The following is a 17,666-nucleotide window of genomic DNA, read 5'->3' as shown; positions in this document are numbered from 1 at the left end:
GCGCTTTCTGCAACATTTGTAATATTACAATTTGTTTGACATTTTCCCATAATAATTTCAGAGGCAGTCTCTTGCAAAATGTAAAATATAACATCATGGTTAAACACATTTTTAACTGGACTCTGCTCAGATAGAGTGTGTTTCAAATCAATAGATTCATGATTGCGCATACATTTGGACCCATCAATACAACCACGTGTATTTGTATCTGATGAGAGCTACCATTAATTTCCTTGAGGCATTTTGTTGAAATTACTTCATCGCACAATCTAATTGAGATTTCAGAAGTGCTTTATTTTTCCCTAACTAATAAAAATACATTCTGCTTAATGCTAATATAATTACAGAATTGAACTCTGTTTCCAATACATCTGTGTCCAATCATAAGGTTTATTAGGTTAAAGCTATAGTAGCACTTCTCAGAAATCTGTCCTCACTATGAAAAATGAGGCATAATGTTGTCAGAGGCTCTGGCCTTTCTCTTGGTTGTGTTCGACGGGACTTTGTTCACCCCAGTAAAGGGGCAGGTGACACAGCTGTCCCCTCCAAAAAAGGTCCTCAATGCATGCCTCTCACCCAAGCAGAGACACTTCACCTTTAAAAATAGCTAAGTAGGTTAGGAAAATGGAGAACTTAGTATTTTCTTTCTGACCAGCTCAATTTAAGGATCCCATATGTTAAAATCGCGGCAAAAATGGCCATTTACACAAAAAATCATGGCAAAAAGGCTGTGGTTTTGCCACCGCAATCCATGTAATGAATGCAATGGACACCACCGAAATCCCCGGACCCATTATACCATTTAAGGGGAGGGGGGAACAAAGTCGCAACCACCACTCCCCTTAAATTGTATATAATGGGTACACCTGTACCAGGTCAATCCACAGCATGTTTGCCGCAATTGTTTTTACAGACAACTTTTTTGCCGCAATTTTATCACTGGACACCAATTTAAGTTGTTACTTTTTAGAAAACAATATTTTTAAATGTCCATTCCCTCTGTATGTTTTCATTGATTGTAAGTATTTAATGTATATTAGCATATATGGTAAACATCATGTCATGATGTTCTGTGTCTTTAGTTGAATCAGTAGTAGGTTTATCAGCCTTCCCATAGAAGTCGATTCCTTTTGTTTTTCAAAATTGAGCTTTATTAGATTTATTTTTTCAGAGAAAGACATGGCATACTGTTACATTCAATATGATTCAATTCCATTAAAGGGGATTGGACAGTGGTCCTCCAAAACATAAACCAGATCAGAACCATGCTAGACCATCCCCTTTCTAAACAAACTGTAACATTACTTCTTTTCTATCATCGGCCCTCCCCATCCCTGAAATCCCGCTTCTTTCAAACATTTCTCTACTACCTATACGACATGCAAGTATTAGACCGAGCCCTCAGCCCTTCTCAAGCTGCCCCTTCCCTACGCATATCCAGGCATGTTTCCTGTTATGAAGGGAAGACACTCCTGTTGTGTTGGGGTGTTTGTCTCATTTTGCAGATGTGTCAGTGATTCCATGTGGAAGATATCTCTGGCTGCGGTTACCCACTCCTTTTTTTGGTGAGGGCCACCCTCCCTCTTCCATGCCCTTACGACCCCTAACCCAGACGCTAGAAATAGATTACACACCAAGTGACTTGCAGGACAATACTGGACTCATCCCATTCACCCACTGTGAAAATAATCCACAGTGGGTGAGGAGACCTTTCTATGCCATTTATACTCTATCCAAGATAGGAATGATCCCCAGAAACGTCCACATGTGCCAGAAAGTCCTCTGTACCCCACATTCCCTCCAACATTCAGGGTTCGCATTAGGGTACATTCGTGCCAATCTCGCTGGGCATAATTGCCACATATGCAGTATGTTGATGACATGGAGTCTATAGAAGGCTCAATGAAGATTTTGGTACAGCAGCTAATGTCAGTGTTCTTTAATAATCATATATTAAGGCTTCTGCAGAATATTTTCAGTAAAAAAACAAAACAAACCGTTTATGCGAATAAGTCATGCCAACGTGGAACTGACAGAAAAGGCATTTGCCCCAATAGAACTGTGATCATACTTTCAAATAACTTTGGACTGCTTTTTTACAGAAAGAGAAGCAAGTTACGGCTCATGTCTTGGTAATGAGAGTGGCAAATATTTAATATAGTGCACATGGTCAACAAGACTGCTTATCTATCAGCAATACAAAGTATTAACTCCGCAATCTACTCATTGTCACACAAAAATGACCCAGCCAAGCCAGATGAGCCACCACTAAGAAGACTGCTCTACTACGTTACTGCAAAATAATTTTGCATTCAAATGTATTTTCCCAACCTTCAGAAACACATTAAATAATGTAGGTACAATAGAATATTTTCCTTGACATAGTTATTCTTTTGACTTTCAAAATACTTTTTCATTGAATTTATTCACATCATGTACACACAGTTCTAAAATATGGTGCCAGAATCGCAACGTTCCTTTAATAAACTACACAGATTTTCTTCTCTTCCCAAATACATTGTTGATCAATTTGGCCATTGACTTGGATCCACTTGGTCTTCTTTTATCCTTTACTTTGAAGTGTGTGATGATGCTCTTGAGAACATTTGTGAACATGGTAACCACCTCTTGACAGTGTTCTGCTGCCGACAATTCAACAAATTGGCATTTGTTTTCTGTTGCCACCTTCTGACCTTCTTCCCACGTGACATCTCTCATATGACACAGGTCCTGCTTGTTACCAATTAAATATACTACTGATTCGCAATCTCTACAATGAAATTGAAAAGAGATTGAAACATTAGAAATAAAATTGGAACATATCTCAACTATTTCCTGTCAACAATGCCACCACATCACCATGGAACCTTATGGGATTTGGATGTTCTCAAGCATCCATATCATATCTCAGTGGTAAAATAAAGATATCACATACATCACTATATGAAATAATGTTGTTACTAATATCCAAAAACAAATCCTGGTCAAAATGACCCTTATCCATGTCATCTTTCATAACTACAGCTAATACTTCGTATGCTTTCAAAAACATATATATTTATATATATATATATATATATATATATATATATATATATATATATATATATATATATATATATATATATCTTTACAAACCTATCCATGTGGCCCAGTTGAACATCTTCCTTTTTATTTTCTGCCCCCAAGTAGTTGTGCATGGTATCCTGTGATTTCACTTTGGGGATATAGGCAAACATAATTACGGTATAGACACATAACTCCTTTGATTTGGGGGAGTTATCGGTCCCATATTTTGAACTCTGTTATTTACTAAATACGGCTCAATTCTCCTCTTATTTGTACCTTCCAAGCAGGTCAACTTTTGTAGAAATGTAACGTCGAGGACATTACTGCACAGACTGCAATCTGTGATCTTCAAAGCTAAAGATGTCAATACCTGTACATTTGATCCTATCTGCACAACAATCAATGCCTAGGCTAGATTTTTTTACCGTATGAATGTTTCGATTCCCTATGGGGGTGCTGATACCCCTAAGGAATATCTATGTCATTCCGTCATCATTTTATCAAGATATACATAATAGATTGGATAAGTTGCTATCAATGACTTCTCTGCAAAAGTAGGCATTGATCTTATTGTCTACCTGCCATACTTTCAAATGAGATCAGTCTTTAAAACCTGACGGATCACATTTCCACATGAACCCATATCTAATTATCATTGGTTGCATTACTTACCAGAAATCATCATACACTGAGTCCACCCATTTTTTGACATGAAGTGATAAAACCTATGGAAGCCTGAACTCCTTTACCCGAAACTTCAAAATTAAAATGTAACTCCTCCCACCAGGAAGAATACATGACTTTACCCCCTCTTGCATAATTCCCCGTGACATCTACTAGAAAACCGTATTGCTGGATTAAAGGCAGGTTCACATCTTGGAGGGTGGGGAGGGTCACGTGGGGGGAGTGTGAACAAGTGTGATTGAGAACTGTCACAAATAAGAGACTCAGATAATGAGGTTTATTTGTAAGTAATTGAAGTATTACACCTTCCCTTTTCCTTTGTCCATTTATTAACGCATTTGGGTGATTTGATCGTATCTGAAATGACCGAGGAAGAAATGACAGAATGTTATTTGTATGAAAATAACATTCGGTATTTCCTCCTGAAGCCATTTTGGATACCCCGATCCCACCCACGCCCTTACTTACCAGTTGTTGGTGGCACACTCTGCTGTGTGCCACTGACTCGCCATGTCCCTGCGATGCCTGTTCCAATTCACTTCCGTAATCGGGAACTGGAGCCGCAGGGTCCTTTCCTTATTAAAATTGTGTTTTACTTTATGCAAATTGGTATGGGCGATACCCTTGCAACCCCCTCTTACATTATAGAGAACAAGAGTGCAGGGTACACCCCCGCAGCACCAACTCCCCTTGTTCACTATAATGACACTGAATGGGGCATTTGGTCGAATTTTTCAGCCATTTGAACCTTTCGTTTGGCTGAAAAAATTCAACCAAATGTTACATTCAGTCTTTTGAATTTAGTCTTTTTGGGACTCTTGTGTGTTTTAACATATGATGCGTTTTTAACATATGAGGAAATACTACTTGCACAAACCATTTGATAAACGGACACTGAAAGTACATCTATTTTAATTCATAGGTTTTTGTTCATAATAATGTCAAACGAGAGCAGGAAAGTAAAACTCCCAGAAGAAGCCCTGCTATGTGGTCCTAGGGTGCAATACTACATTTTCTAGTAATACCCATGTTATGTTAAAATATTTGTATGCTGCACCAAATCACCAGTGTAGCAGTCTCAAAGCACCTGGTTTATCTACAAGAAGTTGGAATATTACCCCCTGCCCAGGGTATACAAAGCTTAGTCTTTCTAGGAAAAGGGGTATAGATGAAATGGGAATTGGCAGATTCAAGAGATGCAGGGATGAGGTGATGTGGGAGCAGATAAGGAATATTTTGTGATAGCTTCTTCATGCAGATCCATTAACATTCAATTACAAAAGGAAGGTATATTCTCACATGTTTGGAATTGATTGGACATATATGTCTGAGTAGGTTTCAACAAGCACTAGGCCGTTAATACCACATGTTTGGCTGTGTGACAGGCTAGAGATGTGCTTCAGCTACCCAGTTGAATTCATGTGTTTTTGACCCAGGATTGCAGGGGAATATTTTCACAGGAAATCTATGGAGTAGTAATACTGGGACTGCCAAACTTGGGAAAGTTGTATGTCGTTGGAGAACAAAAAGGTAAGAAAGGTGACTATGGACCAGTTAATATATTCCACAATATGTTGCAAGCCTAGACTTCAAAGTGTGAGAAGCTCTCATGATTAGAATGTCTTATGATCGAACATGACTTCTGATCCCATCAGGCTGAACAAAAGCATACCCCTGAGCAGTGAAGTATTATACAATTCTATAGAAGTGTCATTTGGTCCTCTGTTAGGAACATAAAAACAATAATCTAAATGTGCCAGGAGCCCAGAACCCATTCTTCATCCACAAACACATGGGCTGTGAAAAGGTGAGACTTCTGTAGAGGACGAGCTACCTGTCTTCTCCTTAGCCGCCACCTCCTTGCCACCATCATATTGGGATGATAGACTAAGAGCCATGATGGGGAACCAATGCCTGAATCCTTGCAATAATTCTGCACCTTGTCGAGTTTATCAGAGATGAAATGCACGCAGACAACCCTTCAGAGTGTACCCGCAAGCTGACATAGTAGAGGAAAATTACATAGAAGAATGTTCTTTGCCGAGCTATCGAAATGCAGCCATGAACAGAAAGGATGCGTGTTAAAGCAATGTCTGATGACTGAAAAAGAATGTCATAAAGAAGATATAAGAACCTATGCTAAAACTAAATGAAAATACTTAAGAATGACAATGTAACTGAAGCACTAACAGAAACATGTACCCTATGATACAGGAATTATGAACACAAAGAAGAATGAAGTGACTCACTGGTCAATAACTGTAACTAAGCTGAAACGCAAGGTAGAAAGAATACATAGAAGCTTGCTTATCGGAGGTATATATTCAATGTTTAGGACGACCATCAGAAGAAAATGGACAACGGCTTATATCAATCAACCGAGCTACCTCAAAATATGAGCCCAGGATCTTAAAGTGAAAAGATGATGAAGAAGTTGTTTTCTCTTGCAAAATAGAGGAGTACTCTGGCTTGGAACCAAGGATGCTATTTCAAGAGATGGAAGAAAAGCCCAAAGGGAGTCTAACGAGCAGACCATGTGCGAGGATATATTTCTCAAAGATTAGGAGGAACAAGAACATGTATGGATGGCAAGTATTGGACAATTAAAAGAGCATGAAGTTTATATGGGATAGAGTGAGCAAGTCTCTAAAGGCCAAGAGGAGCCACTAAACCCACATAATTGAATCACATTGTGTTTAATACACTGTCAGAACGGACAAATTAATGGTCTTGTAATATGTGATGGAGAGCTCTCAAACAAGTGCTATTCATTAGGTCTGAAGCTAAGATAATTGTGTGCCCACACTCCCTCGAATGTCCTGATATAATCCAGACTGGCAAGATCAGCCTTCAAACAGAAGGCACTTGCATAAGTCCTGCTGATGAGAGAGGGTAGACTAATTGGGAATACAAGGGGAGAGCTGAGTGGCTCCAAGCACCTGGATTTTGTTTCAATGTACGTGCTGCTAGTGAGCCGAACGTCCAAGGTTGGATTTGGGTTGCCAACCAATAAGAAAAACTTCCCATGCACTTTTAAATACAATGTTGCAAAGTATTATTCTGCTGCCATATTCTCTGCCATGATGAGTATATTATACCACATGTACAGAAGTAGCTGAGGGTGTGTCTCACAGACAAGAGGCCACCAATGAGGGATTAACACATGTACTATCTATATGTAGACATGTTCCCCTAATCCAATCCCACACCTCGATTGGTTTTACAGTTTGCCACGTAGAATTACATCATAGATGACGCATCTAGCATTATATGAACTGATTATAATCAAGAAGACATGGTGATCCTGCATGAATCAATTTGATGAGTGTTATTCGCCCTGGGTTACTTATTTGAGATTAAAACAGTATTTTACCATCTACTTTGATCTGTCCGGTTATTTGGTCTGAGATATTTTATTTCTAATTCCATCTAGCACACAGACACTTCAAGGTGTTAGAGCACATTTCGCCTTTGCATACTTTATGAAATTTACTGTAAATCTTTGCATTTTTCGAAGTTACCATTAACTACCCTCAATTTTGATTTTGTGTATCAATATGAGTGTGATAGACGGTGCTCTAGAGATGCTGCATTATTTCCCTTTGTAAACCGCTGTAGCCGAAAAACACATTTGTAAACCTTATACCTGTCGAAGCAAGGAAGTAGATGTGCAGAAATATTAATTACTCTGCGGTCTGACAAGGCCACTTGAGCCAGACCCTTCAGGGCTAGGCGGGCCAACCATCATACACTGTTACATGGTCCGGTGAGGCCACTCAAGCCGGCCATTAGTGGGGGTCCTACGAGGCCGTCACGCCGGACCCGGTGTCACCCTGTCAGCTCATGCTCACATGTGCAAACCATGGCCTAGGGAGCACCCGGGACATCACAGCATACAGCGCCAGCGTTGCCCATCGGGGCATCAGTGTACTGATGTGGTGTTACCTTGTAAGGGCTCTGAACCCAGGGAAGCTTAGGAAACAGTGCTGCCCTAAACAACACCAGTGCAGTGCTGAAAAGGACCACACAGCAGGCAGGAGTCTGTTGGACTCGACTGATGAGCCGGAAACCGCTCATCCCTTTTATTAAGATAATCACATGGTCACTGACATGTGACCTTAGCACGAGCCATGGGAGGGGCTCACAATCTCTAACAGGGGTGGCACACCACACTAATGTAAATAACTATTGTTTTCTTTAAATTCATGTGTTTTGCTTGACAAAAGCAACCTCTCACATAAATACAAGGTAAAACACATATACAGTATGTTATAGCAACACAATACATCAGTATTAAAATTTAAAATCCACATCTCTTAGGAGGATAGCCTAAGGGCAACGTGCTCGCCATGGAAGCAAGACAACACAGAGCAACACCGGTTCGATCCCTAGGTCCGCGCCTAGAAACCTCTGGGTATTAAGCACGTTATAAATAACCTATCATGTCATATCCTATCATATCACATCACATCAAGAACACTAAAAGAACATTCATAAATTAATAAAGGATCCCCAATTATTAAGATTGGATCCACTTAATTCAATTTGGAATGGTTACCAAATCAATCATTGCTAAACATTTTAATTGTTAATGCAGTCTCCTATCCACTAGCTGCACAGTCCCAAAAATGTTCTGTATTCAACCAATAAACATCTTGTATACATCATTTCGCATCTGTGGAAGTGCACTGTTTAAGTGTACTGTCTCGCTGAGGTCGCTGTGCTGCTGTACTGCTGTGATTCTGAACGCTGATGCTGACACGGACGTTGAGGCAATACAAACAAACTAAAAAGTGAAGATTGCCCGTGGAAGTGCATGAGGATTGTGGACTGGTGTGTGGGAATCCCCCCTAGCAACCCATAGTAATTTGGCGTTTTTTCACTTTGTTTTCAGGAAACAAACAGTGTACTTGAAAAAACAGCGTGTGTAAACCACACCTCCATTTCCCAGTTTTCCCATAACTAACATGCGCGTGCGCATTTGTGCACGCGCATCTGTGGAAGTGCACTGTTTAAGTGTACTGTCTCACTGTCTAGCGAGATAACGAGTGAGGAGCCATTATTAATCCGTACCTAGCACTAGAACAAAGTAACTTGGATAAAGTGTATCAGTGGCAGATTAATATTGCAGTAATTGTCAGATCATTTAGACATCTGAATATTTAAAGGTTGTACTTAAATGTATTGAGTGAGTAACTCCTAAAGAAAAGGAGTGTGTGTGTTCTGAAAAAGCGTAATATTGGCGGCAAAAGTGATTTAACAACAATAAGAAAATATATAGTAGAAAGCAGCGCCGAACCAATATTTTTTGGCTCTGAAATATAGATTGTGGCAAAGACAGCTCACTAGCCCATTGTTTTTGTGTAACAAGAAACTTGAAAAACCACATATAAAATGGAACAAGGTCTTTATACATTGAAATCTGGTATGCCGAGTAATAATGAATTGTTAATGTGTGGACATGATAATGTTACACCAAAGGCTAGAATAGCAACCCCGAATATGCAGGGGCAAACTATGATTGAAAAAAAAATAAACAAAAGTCGGAAAAGAACAATGTCCAAAGGCACTGGCATATGACTCTACTACAATCAAGGGGTGGAACAAGGGGCTGCATTAAACAAAACTCAAAATAAGGAAAATGAAAGTATAAAAGATAACAAACTGACAGAGTTAAATGCACGCCTGAATCCGGAAGTAGATGCCATTAAAGCCAATCCCGCAGAGACAGTAATGACTAACAAAGTTTGAAGCATAATATCAGATAATATCAGATATCACAATGGAATCTGAAAGCAAACGCCGCGATGACAACATTCTGTTAAGCCAACAAGTAAAGGGAGATGCGGATACTGGCCCACCCAAAACAGTAGAGGCCCAGCAAAGGTTAAGGAAAGCATACCAAATGATGCATATTACTGGTCAAGTGGATGAAGAAACTTTGAGCTTTATGAATATGAGTCATAATTCAGATAATCAAGATGAAGTGGTGTTTGTGCATTCCAATACGGGGGACCTGATGCAAATAGATAACTTCTCCCCCATTCCGTCTCTAAGTGAGCCAATCATATTTGAGAGAAATGAGGAAGGGAAAGAGAGTCTGATGGCTAAGAGCCAAATGAAAGCAAGATCTACAGGATCCTTTCAGTTCTCAGATCAGGATGAATCCATAAACTCCTTATTGTTTATACCACCAACTCCTAGACGACCAAAAGAAGTATGTAAAAACTTGCAAGCTCTATGGTCCAGTGATGGTACTGGTAAAAACGGTATTATTGAAGAGAGTGTGAACCTGACAATAACAAACATCAACACAGCCCTACTAAGCCTTGCAAAGTTATATGAAGTAGTGGACCAAAAACTTAATTACCAAACAATTCTTTTAAAGCAAATCTTGAGTCAGAAAGCAAAGGTTATAATAACTGAAATAAAAGAACAGTGAGCCACAATATGACATTTTTAGACACTGTACTTTAAGAGAAATGGGAATGCAGACAGAGGACTCGGATATCAATGGGGCAAGACAGAGCAAGATGAGACTCAAGAGATGCTACAAAGCAATGTACAAATAGTGAAAGAAACAAATAACATTGAGGTAAATCAGCCAAGTCGGTAATACATCAAGTAAAGTCAAGGAGACGGATGGAACAGCAACAGAGGTGCTAAAAGTGCAAAGTGCGAAAATTCAGGCAAATGTGTGTTGCCATAGCATGTTTGTTAAAAGCAATTAAGGTAGTAATCCAATGATGGAGACCAAAAGTTTGAAAAGTATGAAGACCCATGCAAATGAATATAGTATACCTGCGAAAGTGGAGATAGAAAAAATGAAAGTAACAAGAATCAATACTAAAAAGTTGGTGAAAGTACAAATGGCAATCAAAACAAGTGCAAAAACAAGACGCTTTTTGAAAATCATAAACTCCTCAAAACAAAAGCAAAATAGAAAAGAGGATGAGAATATTAGCAACATTGTAATGATACAACAAGCTGCGAGTGAGAAAGAAATGCCAACGATTGACTTGACCTATAAACCACTTGATGACTTAGTTGAAGAATCTACCCTAAGGCAAGAAGGACCGAAAAGGGCAACGCCCCAAAACACTGAACCTACGACATCACCAGTTGACCAGGGAAAAACCATGGTAGAAATGGCCATGGCTCAAATGATGGAGGAAATAAGTAAAACCCTGGAACATTATATGACCAACAAGAACAAAGAGCATGAAATAGAAACAACAAGCTCAGAACCAATACAAGAACCAGGGTATCAGCCAAACCTAAAAGAACCAAGGATGGAACAATCTATACCTAGAGTGAATGCACTGGATGAAGAAAATCGTGAACCTATAGCACAATGGAGAAAAAATACTAATACAGTAAAGGAATTTACATATAAAACAAAAGCAATTCAAAATAACAATCAAAATGGTACCGATTTACATTGCTTTATTCTTGAATGCAGATAATATCCATTTGACCAATTTGACCTAAACCGGGCCAGTGTGCTAAATATATGCAGAGAGATATCGCAGTTGCAGAACATAAATTTGTCGGATATCGAAAGGATTGAGTTCTTGGATAACCAGAATCTGACAAAATCACGAATATCAGTACGCTCTACAATTTTGCCAAATATCCTCTGGGATACAAAGGACATCTTATATCAAATGGGCTTCAGACTGTTCAAGGATAAAGTAGTGAAGGTGAATGGAGATAAGTCAGGAGTTGCCAAGAGAAACCCACGAATATATGGGAAATGTGGAATAGGTCAAACTGATATGGGAAACCAACAATATCAGGCATAACAATCCCTATTAGTAGAGAAAATCCGTCTCATGAGTTGGAACACCCGTGGTTTCTCACATTTGGTTGATTCAACAAATACCAATTTGAATAAATTTGACATATTGGTGTTCCAGAAAACATGGATGGTTGAAACGCCAATATGGGACGGATATGACATACTGTTGACGCCCGCTCTTCAATTAACCAGGGGGCGCCCGATGGCTGGCCTAATGATAGCAAGTGAGAGTTGCTAGCGGCTTTAGAGTGTCAATGTATGAATCATCTACACCCTTCATACAAGTTGCAAAACTGATAAAAGACATGTATACGGTGATAATAGTTAATATCTATTGGGGGAAATCACATCTAACATCAGATGAATTTTTTGACCTTCTACAGGAAACTCTCGCTGGAATTTCATCAGAAAAGAACATAGATTATGGATTAATCATGGGTGATTTGAACCTGCATTTGATATCAAAAAGGAGCAAAGAACAAAACTTAGAGGAACAAAGACGGGAATATATAATGTAAAACAGACAATTCATAATGGTGAATGGTGCAGTAGAAGGAGGCATACCAGCAGCAAAAACGTGCCGGAATGGCCCCATAGAAGCAACCATTGATTACGTGTACGTAACTCTGCATTGATGAATAAAATCCAAACTCTGGATATTAAATGGAGTACCAAGGGTGATCATGGTCAAATGTGTTTGACATGGGAATGGGAATTAAAACAGCACATGTCACATGTGGAAAAAAAATACAAGGGCCTTCTTATTGCGAACAACGCTAGAAATCGTTTAAAGTGGTCAAAAACAGCTCTAAATAATTTTGAAAGAGCTTTAGCAAATAATCCAGATAATGGATACATAGCAACAATGCAGAGAAATGCGCATGTACAGACAGTGGTGCAGGGTAATAGCTATATACACACTCATGTATTTGATATTGATGTTGTAAGGATATTTGGCGTGTTACAGCACAGAGTACAGCACTACTGCACAGGTAGCATTTTTTTTTGATGCAGCACCACCACATGGGTGTGGTGCATTGCTATTTGTGTTGCCAGAGTAACATGGACATATAGGTAAAGACAGGCTAGTCAGTCAAAAACGATTTTTACATATAAGATGCAAATCTATTTTTACAGTTAAAAGCACACATGTGCACATTCAAAAATGCACACTATTTTTCACCTGAAATGCCTATGTTGCAAGAGACACATTTGAAAATTAATAACTAACCTTATTAATAGCTAACCTGACTAATAAAACTTCATTTAACATAACCCACTAATAAAAATGTGTCTCCACTGCAGAATTAGGTCTACTCTGAAAGTGAACTTTTAAACGCACATTCATTTTTTTTCTCTGCTGCCCTGTCCACATAACTACAGGAAGCAAAGAGCTCGAAGGAACAGGAAATCAGTTTGTTACAATTTTTACTGTAGAAATGAGCCATTGTGTAGTGAGGGAGGAGATGACATGATTGATTCTGATTGGAGCAGCGTCACAGCAAGTATCATGCTAGAGGCTGTGATTAGAGTTTTGCTGGGGAAGCTTGAGGAGAGGGAGAGAGGAATCGAGATCTTGCAGAGCTGGGAGAAGGACCTTTTTCCTGGCTGAAGCATTCCTGCTGCAAAAGCTGAGAATTCCAGGCAATAACCACGGTTTGAGAACGGCAGACGCTTGTTTTCACTGGGGTTAATCTTCAAGGGAGCCAAATTCAGAAAGAGAATAGCCGGAGAAAACTCATGCTGAACAGATAAGGTAATTACAGAAGCGTGTGGGAGCTGTGCGAAAGTGTGCAAAACTGTTCAGTCAGTGTATTCGAGGGAGTCCCAGTCCCTTATCAGCACATTTAATGTTACCAATTGAATATATTCTCGCAGCTCTCTGTTCATTTTATCACAAATAATGTTGTACCATTTCATTTATTTCTGTAAAAAAAAGTTAAACTGTGTTTAAAAGAAATTTCTATAATACAAAAATATCTGAAAACAGATAGCTAGTGTGTATTATTTCTCTCTTTCATTTTGCATCGGAAAAGGTTTAAACGTGGGTAGATTTTTAAACAGTGCAATTGTCATTTTAAAACAGATGTGTGCATGATTATATTCAGTATGGACAGTAGTGAGTGACTGTTTGTAGCATAGCTTGTTGGAGGTACATGAGCCAACGGGAAGAGAGACCCTCTGGACATAGTTCCATACCGTATATAAGGTAGTGGAAATTATCACAAAAATACCACAATAGCCCATGGTGGCACACAACACTAACACTGAAAATGTGGTATCTCTAAAATGTAGGCCTGAGGTCTCTCTAGTGATCAAGAACAATCTAGATAAAAAATAAGGGATGTTGGATTTTGGGGCCACAAATAAACCAACCACTATACCAACCAACCACGCAAATTATCGCGCACATTATCTAAATAGGTCTGAATTCTGAAATAATGCAATGTATTATTGTTATGTGTGACCCAATATGAATACAGAGAGTGATTATTGCTAAAGGTATTTTGGCGGTAAGAAAATACCGCAAAGCCCCAAATATCCACAAAATACCCAACATATTTCTGGTGCGTTGGCCGGGAAACGAACCCGGGTCAACTGCTTGGAAGGCAGCTATGCTCACCACTATACCACCTCCCATGCAAAATGAAAGAGAGAAATAATACACACTAGCTATCTGTTTTCAGATATTTTTGTATTATAGAAATTTCTTTTAAACACAGTTTAACTTTTTTTTACAGAAATAAATGAAATGGTACAACATTATTTGTGATAAAATGAACAGAGAGCTGCGAGAATATGTTCAATTGGTAACATTAAATATGTTGATAAGGGACTGGGACTCCCTCGAATACACTGAACAGTTTCACACACTTTCGCACAGCTCCCACACGCTTCTGTAATTACCTTATCTGTTCAGCATGAGTTTTCTCCGGCTATTCTCTTTCTGAATTTGGCTCCCTTGAAGATTAACCCCAGTGAAAACAAGCGTCTGCCGTTCTCAAACCGGGGCTATTGCCTGGAATTCTCAGCTTTTGCAGCAGGAATGCCTCAGCCAGGAAAACAGGTCCTTCTTCCAGCTCTGCAAGATCTCGATTGTTCTCCCCCTCTCCTCAAGCTTCCCCAGCAAAACTCTAATCACAGCCTCTAGCATGATACTTGCTATGACACTGCTCCAATCAGACTCAATCATGTCATCTCCTCCCTCACTACACAATGGCTCATTTCTACAGTAAAAATTGTAACAAACTGATTTCCTGTACCAATCTTGTTATATGGGGTGGAAGCCAAGGCAGGTAGACCAGCCTCATTCTGGGAGAAGATTGAAGGCATTTTCTGGAAAGGGTTATTGAAATTACCAATATCTACACCCATAGCATTGATAAGGCATGAATTAGGGATCTAATCTCTCTCCCTGGCTGTTCAACCTGTATCTGGCACCCCTTGCCCACCGCATCGCCACTCTCTGCCCTAATTTCCAGTGCTATGCGGACGATACCCAGCTAATTTTCAGGCTACCCTCAGCCTCCCCCTCTCCTTCCCTCATCTCTGACTGTCTGTCTACTATCCAGGAATGGTGTGCCGCCAATGACCTCTGCCTTAATGCCAGTAAGACTGAGATTCTACTCATCGGTACACCCACTCCCTCCTTCCCTGCAGCTCTCTGGCCTGCCTCCCTTGGCCCCCTCCCTGCTCCTACCTGCAAGGCAAAAAACCTTGGGGTCATCTTCGACTCCACAGTCTCCTTCTCTCCTCATATTTCTGACGTCGCTAAGAAGTCACACTACCAGCTGCACCTCCTCAGAGGTATTCTTCCCTTCCTTTCCTTCCCCGAGAAGCTCACTGTCTCCCGAGCCCTGGTTCTCTCGAAGCTGGATTACTGTAACAGCCTCTATCTTAATCTGCCTGCCTCCACTCTCCGCCCTCTGCAACTCATCCAGAACAGAACTGCGAGACTTGTCCTTGGCCTCAAGCCCAGGGACCGTATCTCTCCAGGACTGAAATCTCTACACTGGCTCCCAGTGGCTGCGAGGATAAAGTTCAAAACCCTCTGCATTGTCCACAAGGCCTTCTGGGGCCTGGGTCCTAAATACCTTCAACTCTCTCTTCCCAAATATCTTCCTTCCCGAGCCCTTCCCTCATCCGCCTCCAACTCCCTCAGGGTCAGCCGCTTCTCGAAGCAACGAGCTGGGGGTAGATCTCTCTCCGTGGCAGGGGCCTCCCTCTGGAACAGCCTTCCTGCCTCCCTGAAACTTGAGGAGAACCATCTCCGGTTCCGGAAGCACCTCAAAACCTTCCTCTTTGCTTCTGCTTTCTCTCTCCCTCTCCCCTGCTGAACAGCTAATAGTCCTCACTGAAACTGCACTGATTCTACAACTGGACCACTCTTAACGGCCTCGGTCCTGGGCCCAGCCACTCTCCACTTGCACTGATGCCTTGGAACCCCTCTGCACTGCGGGACTGTCTCTGTATCCCTACAGCCCCCCCCCTTTCCCAGCACTTGTTCTGCACCTACCTTGCACTTGCCACCAGCTGGCCCTATTTATTTATTACTTTACGCCACTTACCTTGTACTGCACTCCCCCCCCTTCCCCTTGATCGTTGTCTGTCTCCCCTTGTTCCTCCCCTCCCTGCCTCGTCGCGCCTTGAAACACCTGTGTATAGGCGCGTTACAAATGCCATATCATATCATATCACATCATAACATCTGTATATGCCACTTATAAATGGAATGTATGTATGCTATACAGGCAAATGTGCTCTGATGAAACACCAAAATGGATTACTAACGCAGTTAGCACTATATGTTAAGGAATCAGAGGATCAGTTTATAGTACAATGGAAATCCAAGGCGCATGAGTACTTGCATGAAGCCGATGTAACCTAAGAGTTACTCTTGCAGAATCCAAATAAAGCAAAAGCAAAGATGAGGCAAACTGATTGGATTCGGATGAGGGATTCATGTAATAATTATAAAACATTTAAAAAGAACCCATTCGCCTTAAAGCCTCTTGGACAAACAGAAGCATATTTGCTAAAGACGCCCAATGTCTTGCATCGTGCTGGCCTCATGCGCCTACATTTAAACTTATGAAGAACCTGAGAAGTTACCTCAAGGTGGTTTAATGATGATCAAAAGCTAAATATATGTCCTTATTGTGAAGTAGGAGTAGAAACCTTGGAACATCTTATCACTGAATGTGTGAAACTACAAGGTGAAAGGGTAAGACATCTGAAATCTCTTTTTAAACATGTATCATATATGGATGCAAAAGACCTATGGAGAGATGTATTTCATATATGCACTAAACCAATAGGTTATGCAACAATGAATTTTCTGAATGAGCTAGGATTTCATGATGAAACAACCAAAGAGACAAGACGTTTAGATGTCAAATGAACTAAACAGAATTGAAGAAGTCTTTTTTTATGTTACTCAAGATTTTAGCTGTATTTTAATTTTAATATTAATATGATAATAGGAATTTTAATGTATGACTTTCTTTTTTGTGTTTCTTTTTATATTGAAAGGTTGAATGCTTCAACCAAATCAATCAATAAATAAATATACAACATTTCATTTCTTAAATCAGTTCATGCTGGGCTATTGCAACCTCCAGTCGAGCCTAGCCAGCCACCCAAGTGCTAGATCAGTAAAAATGCACACACGCATCTCCTAACCTAAACTTCTAGAACTTTCCTTGATATATTGACTACGGCCACCAAGGGCCCTCCAACCCAGAAAAAAAGTGCATTGAGGCCATACAATGAGGAAGGAGTGCTATATAAATGATCAAATACAATACAATACTTCAGAAGTAGTGCTGTGACAATGAAGCCTGGAGAAGCATAAATGAGCTTCAACCCAAACTGACAATACTTTCAGCTACATAGTGACAATGAGGTTCCAGAACTCAGTTATGTGTGGTGAACTCAGGGAGATCATCACATCTCCCCAAGTGGGACTCACCTCTTTTGGGATAAGGGAGTTGACACTGCTACCCTGAACACTCGTATGGAGCATGATAAGCGGGATCCCTTCGAAGCTGTCTTTCCCTTAGGGGACAGTGGGCCTCATTACTAGGTTGGAGGTAGCCTTGCCGGCTATACC

General features: G+C 40.2%; 1 protein-coding gene across 1 annotated transcript in view; it reads right to left on the bottom strand.

Moving 5' to 3' along the window:
- Nucleotides 1-1,128: 1,128 nt before the first annotated feature.
- RERGL (RERG like) overlaps nt 1,129-17,666 on the bottom strand; it is a 206,659-nt gene continuing 190,121 nt past the window's right edge. The window contains exon 5 of the mRNA XM_069628393.1: nt 1,129-2,770. Within this exon, the coding sequence (XP_069484494.1) occupies nt 2,488-2,770 (283 nt within the window). The 3' untranslated portion in view covers nt 1,129-2,487. The remainder of the gene's footprint in view (nt 2,771-17,666) is intronic.

This window comes from Ambystoma mexicanum, chromosome 12 (assembly GCF_040938575.1).
Source record: "Ambystoma mexicanum isolate Mex_15411 chromosome 12, UKY_AmexF1_1, whole genome shotgun sequence".
NCBI lineage: Eukaryota > Metazoa > Chordata > Amphibia > Caudata > Ambystomatidae > Ambystoma > Ambystoma mexicanum.
Note: the sequence above shows the minus strand (reverse complement) of the source record. Positions and strands in the feature narration are given on the sequence as shown.